At 44.4% G+C, this 7,012-nt stretch overlaps 1 protein-coding gene across 1 annotated transcript; it reads right to left on the bottom strand.

The window, feature by feature from the left end:
• Positions 1-3,586: 3,586 nt before the first annotated feature.
• LOC123425255 (cytochrome c oxidase subunit 6b-1-like) lies at positions 3,587-6,500 on the bottom strand. The gene is made up of 5 exons (XM_045108932.1): positions 6,359-6,500; positions 5,213-5,461; positions 5,053-5,135; positions 4,628-4,709; positions 3,587-3,962 (listed from the first exon to the last, which is right to left on the bottom strand). The coding sequence occupies exons 1-5, from the start codon at positions 6,392-6,394 to the stop codon at positions 3,909-3,911; spliced, it is 504 nt and encodes a 167-aa protein (XP_044964867.1). The 5' UTR covers positions 6,395-6,500; the 3' UTR covers positions 3,587-3,908.
• Between the last annotated feature and the right edge of the window lie 512 nt (positions 6,501-7,012).

Raw genomic sequence — 7,012 nt, 5'->3', positions numbered from 1 at the left:
GTCAAAAGATCCAAAAGTAAGAGCATCTACAGTCGGACCCCTCAAATCCGGCCCTCAAATACTCGTGGACGCGCCCGGGCACGTTCGCCGACGCATCCGGACGGTCCCTCATATTCCATTCCGTGCATCCATATACCTCATATCCGGACTCAAAATTCATACAAAATCATGCACGTAGATCATTTGATAATAAATGTTGCATGTAAAATAAATGTTAGTGAAAGTGCGTTATATCGACTAGAGCGGGTGAATAGGAGATTTTTAGAATTTCATCGTTGAGAAAATTCCTTTTGGGGAAATTCCTCACTGATGAATAACGTGCAACAGAAACAATGCAAGACCAGAGGTGCAAAGATTACAACAACAATTTTCTTGATGAAGATTATGAAAACGGTTTGCACAGTATGCAGGCACAGAATAAGCAGGTGAAGATTAACTTGTATGAAGAATTTGAGGTTGAGGAAATTCACAGAAAGTCTTCAGCAAATTCTTCAAACAGAGACAATGAAAGCCTTCAACATACAATATTGAGGAATTGAAAGAGTTGAAGAAATAGAACCCGTATCACGATAAAGACAGTTGTTGATGACACAGTTCCAACTGTTGTGACAGTCGTACGTCTGGTTTGGAGCGGCTTGGTATTGAAACCAAAGGACACACTGTCCCGGGACACATAGTCCCTACCGTATTCTATTTGAGCTAAGGACACACAGTCCTCGCCCAACACTCGTGGTAAAGTCTTCAGGGCAAACTTCCAAACCCTCACAAACTTGGTCACCCGGCGATCCACAATTGACTGTTGGATTGCTCTAGACCATGACGCCTAACCGTCTGGAGGATGCGCAGTCCTCAAAGGTAAAAGGCTTCAGTTCCACACAGGAACAAATTCTTCAGTGATGCTCAATCACTTGGTTTTGGTTTGTGGATTGGTGTTTGGGGTATTTACTCACTGATGATTTACTCTTGAAGACTTTGAGGAATTTAGGTTGCTCTAAATGACAAGTGTGAGTTTCTCGCGGAGCAGCCAACCAGCTAATGGTTGTGGCGGCGGCTATTTATAGCCTGGGAGCATCCCGACATGATTTGACATAAATGCCCTTAAATATTATGACCATTGGTGAGGATAATATCGGTGAGGTGGCGCGAATCGCGGCAACGGTCGGGACTCTCAACTGTGAGAGTCCTCATGTCTCTCATATTCCTCACTTGAGGCTTTTGTAGGATTAGGCTTGGGTTGAGCATCATGAGGAAATTAATTCCGTAGTGTTACCTCGACCCCCTTTAACAGTACGGTGTTCCTATGACTCAATGGTGAAGAAAATGAAACAGAAAGAATAAATCTTCGCGCTTCAAAGTCTTCGGACTGATTTTCTCCAGGACACACCGAGTTCCTCATCTTCAGTATCTTCATGAGGAATGTCAATTTCATCGCAATTTCTTCGCGATCAAAATCATCAGCATAAGACCAATTTCTTCAGCCGAAGATATACATTTTTAGGGGTCGATATTCATCGTATAACTCAAACTCCTCAGCGACTTATAGAGCATGTGTACACTTATAAACACATTAGTTGCTTAACCTATAAGTCTTCAAACCACCAAAATCACTAAGGGCACTAGATGCACTTACAGTTAGTATCGAACATAAAAAGAGTTTACAACAATTTTATTTGAACTGCACAATCAATCGTCTGCTCTTTGATTGTCATTATGGGTCCACATATGGTCCAGTAGATCAGTGAGTAGTTGCGTGTGCACGTGATGATCTCGGAGATTCTGATGCATCTGCAGAAAATTCATAAGCTACATTCCTTCTTGATCTTCAGGGATTTCAACTTGTTTTCCTGGTGTTTCAAAATCGTTGGTTTGGGCTACAGTATCATCCTCATCCTCGACAATCATATTGTGCAAAATAACACAACATGTCATCACCTGTCAGAAAGTTTCTTGTTTCCACATCATTGCAGCCCCACGAACAATCCCGCAACACGCTTGCAGCATTCCAAAAGCCCTCTCCACATCCTTCCTAGCTGATTCATGCATTGTTGCGAAGTGCTTTTGTTTTCTGCCATGTGGTTCGGATATGGTCTTCACAAATGCAGCCCACCCAGGATATATGCCATCGGCAAGATAGTATCCCATGTTGTAGTCTCGGCCGTTGATGGTGTAGTTGCACGGAGGTGATTCCCCGTTGCAAAGCCTCCTGGACATTGGATATCGTTGAAGCACGTTGATGTCGTTGTGAGAACATGTCATTCCAAAGAAAGCATGCCAAATTCATAAATCATGTGATGCCACCGCCTCTAGTATGATGGTGGCTTATTTTGTGTGACCTTGGTACATTCCTTGCAAACCTTTGGGGCAGTTTTTCCATTGCCAATGCATGCAATCGATTGATCTGAGCATTCCTGAAAACCCTGTAGCCTCTCTAATTGCCAACAACTTTTCCATGTCGTGTGCATTTCGCATTTGGCTCTCTCAGATACTTTGCTACAAACACCTCCACCACAACACGGGCAAACTTGACAGTAGTTTTCAGGTATGTGCTCTCCCGCATCCTGACCATCTCACCAACGGCATCGGCCGCAGTACCAATGCAAGCATCCTCATAGCAGTCATGCACTTCTGCTTGGCAAAGAAAGAGAGTTGACCGTAACAATCCCTTGTGAGCTTGAAGTAGTCATTGTGTGCCTCCACTGCCTCCACAACGTGCAAGAACAATGGTTTTCGCATGCGAAAACGACGATGAAAAAACGTATCAGCCGGGAAAGTTGAATCTGTATTAAAATAATCCTTCTGCAGTAGCTAACTTTGATTGATGATTCTTCTCCCTTTGATTGATCCCTTCATTGATAATGTGCTCCGCTTCCAGGTCCATGTCCTCTTGCATGCTCATGAGACAGCATCATGTCCGCTTCTTCGACTAAATCCGACGAATAACTCATCTTGAATCAGTTGATCAAGCTTCGGCTGTCCATACTCCTCGTCGGACTAAGCATCGGAATCCATCGTTTGCCTTAAAAGTGACACATTGACGAACACATCCGACGCAAGACACAGCCAGAGAGTTACCGGACGTCCGCGGTATCTTCCAGACCGGCGACGACATCCTATGCAAAGAGGTCGCGAGAGATGATCCCTTTCACCGAGTGGCTGGGGTGGCAAAGGCTACGAATCTACGAGACGAACGACGCGTGAAGGAAGAAGAGAGGAAAACAAGAACTAAATCCGGCAGTTCTACGGGATGGATTTGATACAATTTACGATAGGATCGGTCTGTCAAGACAGACGTGGCGGGGTCCCGCCCATATTTGGGCTGAAAATGGGAGTGCCCGTCAACCCGAGCGTTTGAGGCCGGTTTAAAGTTTGAGGCCGGTTTAAAAGACCCGTCTGGGTTGACTTATGAGGGGTCCGGCTGTAGATGCTCTAACCACACCAAATTTCTGGTACACATAGTGCCTTGTGAATAACGAAGCAGGTCGTTGCCTCCTTTATGCAGATTATATGCCCTATAAGCTATATAACCAAATAAAATGTACTGCTAAGAAGACAAGAGAAATGAAATGGGTTTCAGAAACATCGGCACTGCTAGAACTAGGTTGCTAATTTTATTCCATGCGGTTTAGAAATCTCCTGTGCAACCAAAATGATCCGACTTGAACCGTGTCACGCAAAACAGCAAGTTCAGTCAAATTCCAAAGGTGGACGTTGTACAAAATCCAGTGAATGATCGTTGGGAGAAACTGATGGGCAGCACCTTCAGCTTACATCAAGTCAAAAACTTATTTGTAAGTAGTCCTCAAAAAGGAAAGGGAAGTGGCGAATTCTCGGCACAAAGTAACTTTGTCCAGTCACCAGGGAGGTAGGTGGGGATGATGGTATGTTTGTCCTTCCAGCGCCACTGAAGCTTACAGGGGTCCAGGGAATGTGCCATTCTCCCGTTGCTCGTTCCAACGCTCAACCTGCATAAAACACAGCCATGTTATCAAACTGAGGAAGGCCGTGTTGTAGAAAGGGGTACCTTTCTCTGTAACCGCCTAATCATAAGCGATATAAGTGAAGCTTGAGGTCTAATAAATGAATCAATTTGTGAATAGCCAATGCAAGCCACCATCAGCTCATAAAGATAGCCATCAAGACCACGTAAACAAGGTTCACCGATCATTCTAGACATCCTACATAGCACAGCTAAAGCCTACCCACAAAGATAATTTCATATGGTAACCATCTGAGCAAAATTATCATAAGCCATGAAGTATCAAGTTTATAATTCACATATGGCAATTTTGCAAGGTTTCTGAGTTCTCCGAATCAACCATGCAACTCAACGAACTCACTCCATCTGGTGAACCAAGGTAAAGACGTTGCTCTATTAACGGTAACTTTTGACCAGAAAGGATATGTATGGTCAAAGCAAGACAGGAGATAATAAGCTTGACACGAAAAAGTTTGGGGTTATCAAGTGATAAAGATAATTACAACGCTGCTAGGCAAGTTCCAAGGCAGCAGGGAAACATAAGCTAAATACCGAATCTCCATATGCTATAGAAAACACCAATCTAATCATCTCAGGAAAAACTGTCAAGCGGCAGTGGAAAGAAAGTAAGGCATGAAACAATGTGCTTACCCATTCACTTGGGCATAGTGATCGATAGTACTTTGCAAACTTTTCACACTCAGGAGCATCATCTCCTTTTGCAGCTACGCACCTGTCACAAAATAACAGTTCTTGTCCATGATCCAAATGCACTAATGATTTACTACTCCCTCCGGTCCTTTTTAGTCTGCATATTAGCTTTGTCCAAAGTCAAAGTATCTCTACTTTGACCAAATTTATAGAAACATGTATCAACATTCACAATGCTAAATTAATATTGTTAGATTCATTACGAAAGATAGTTTCATGATATGTATATTTGGTATTGTGGATGTTGATATTTTTTAATATATATTTGGTCAAACTTTGTAAAGTTTGACTTGACCCAAATCTAATATGCGGAGTAAAAAGGACCGGAGGGAGTATTTCCAAGAGGCGAAAGGGCAGGACAATACCTATGGTATTCAACATAGCGCGTGAAGCAATGTCTTGTTTGATTTGTTGTGGGGAAACGAAAATCTGCTGGAGCTGTCTCAATCTGTATATCAGCATATGTTTAGCAATGACTTAAGAGTTATAGATGTAATTATTTGCCACTAGTTAGTAATATCATACCACAATTTCTGGTTTCTCTTCAGTTTCCTCAGGAGCCTCATCGCTTTCCTCTGTGGCAGGAATGGCTTCTTCCGCTTCTGGCTCTTTCACCTCAGGAGTTTCACTTTTTTCCTCAACAGGAGCAGCGGTCTCATCAGCTGGTGAGGTTTCAGTATCCTTCTGAGGAACAACTTCGGCCACAGTGCTCGTAGTAGATTTCTCCTCAGCTGGTTTTTCCACAGGGACCTCCTTGGGTGGAAGTGAATATTCCTGCGCAAGGGCGGATTTCAAGTTCTCAAAACTGGGTCTGGAGCATGAAATATCAATTTCAGTATGAACAACTAGCGACAGAGAAGTCAGCTTTGATCATGAAATGAGCACACAGAAATACAGAAATTAAAAATAATGCTAGGGATCCAATCCGCAGGCTAACAATCTTGTATACGGCTTCAAATCTAAGCAAGCAGATGATCGGCATGAGTTCATACATCATATCAACTGGTGCTGGAGCAAGGAACAGATGCAAGCACCTCCAGCCTTACAAGTACAGCTCATGTTCTCAGTTGCAACGGTTCGCGGGTTATGCATTTTTATTCAGGGACGAAAAGGTTCAACTATAATCTCAACCACCACCTCCATAGGAGGGAAGATGAAGATCACATCGTCAGGTTTACTAGTAATTACAGAAATAATGTCACACTAGCAAATCATATACAATACACAAAAATACAAAAGCCTAACATCAAGCCAACTCAGTCAACTACAAATTGCTGTGATGCCAAAAAAGGCACTGTTCTCTTCTGAACCTACGAAACTCTGCAAAACTCTATGGAGCTGTGCCTTCGTGCACACCAAAGTTGCGCAGACAAACAACAAAATCTGAAGGCACAGAACCCGGATGTGGTTATTTGGGCAGCAGCGAACATCAATAACAGCCCAATCAGCTCGAATCGCGAACACAAAAGCCACTGGCACTTGACCCCTAAACCTACTAGTGCGATTCTAGTACCATCTCTCGGCCTAAATCCGGCGAGGGGATGGTAAAAATATCCGGATCTGGCCGTGCCACGGCACCGATCCCCGGGAGCGGCCGCGTAATCACATGGGGAAAACCCTAAACGAATAAGAGGGCAGGCTGCTGGCGCATGGAGGTGTGGTTTCCCTTACCTCGGCCAGCGTCGGGACCTTGCCTTCCGCCGCCATGGTCGCGCCGCGGGAGATCTGGAGTCACGCGCGGCGGCTGCGAGAGTGGGAGAGAGAGGAACGACCGGAGGGTAGAGCTGGTGGGCGTCGTCTATCTACAAGGAAAAAGAGACCGGTCCCAAGTACCCTCGGAAGAACAAGAAAGGGAAGTTGTTTTGGGCCGGGCTATGACGACATGGCCGTTTATGTTTGGGCTCGAGTCCATGGCATACAGCTGATGGTCCGAAAGCATCAGTCAGCACCTTTCAACGATTACTTTTATCTTCATACGTTATGACAAGGGGACTGATCTGCGGCGGCGCGCCGGCCCAAACTTTCGGCCGGCCGCGCGCGAGCCGCAGGATCCACCAACTCCGCGTCGTCCGTACCGTTGGATCCGCATGCAACATTTTTTCCCCTATACAGCAAAATTTCGATGCGATGCAGCAATTTTTTCAACGGTTGCAACAAAAAACAAAATTTGTAGCAAAAAAATATCTGCGTGATCGTAGAAAAAAACGAAGCTGATGGTACGTGGTAGCAAAAGTCAAACGCCGGTTGTAGCAAATATTTACGTGATGTGTATGCAACTTTTTAGTGAACGGTTGCAGCAAAACATGATGTCGGTTGTAGAAAAAA

This window comes from Hordeum vulgare, chromosome 2H, assembly GCF_904849725.1.
Source record: "Hordeum vulgare subsp. vulgare chromosome 2H, MorexV3_pseudomolecules_assembly, whole genome shotgun sequence".
Classification (NCBI taxonomy): Eukaryota; Viridiplantae; Streptophyta; class Magnoliopsida; order Poales; family Poaceae; genus Hordeum; species Hordeum vulgare.
The sequence above is the reverse complement of the archived record's forward strand: the minus strand, read 5'-3'. Positions and strand labels throughout refer to the sequence as shown.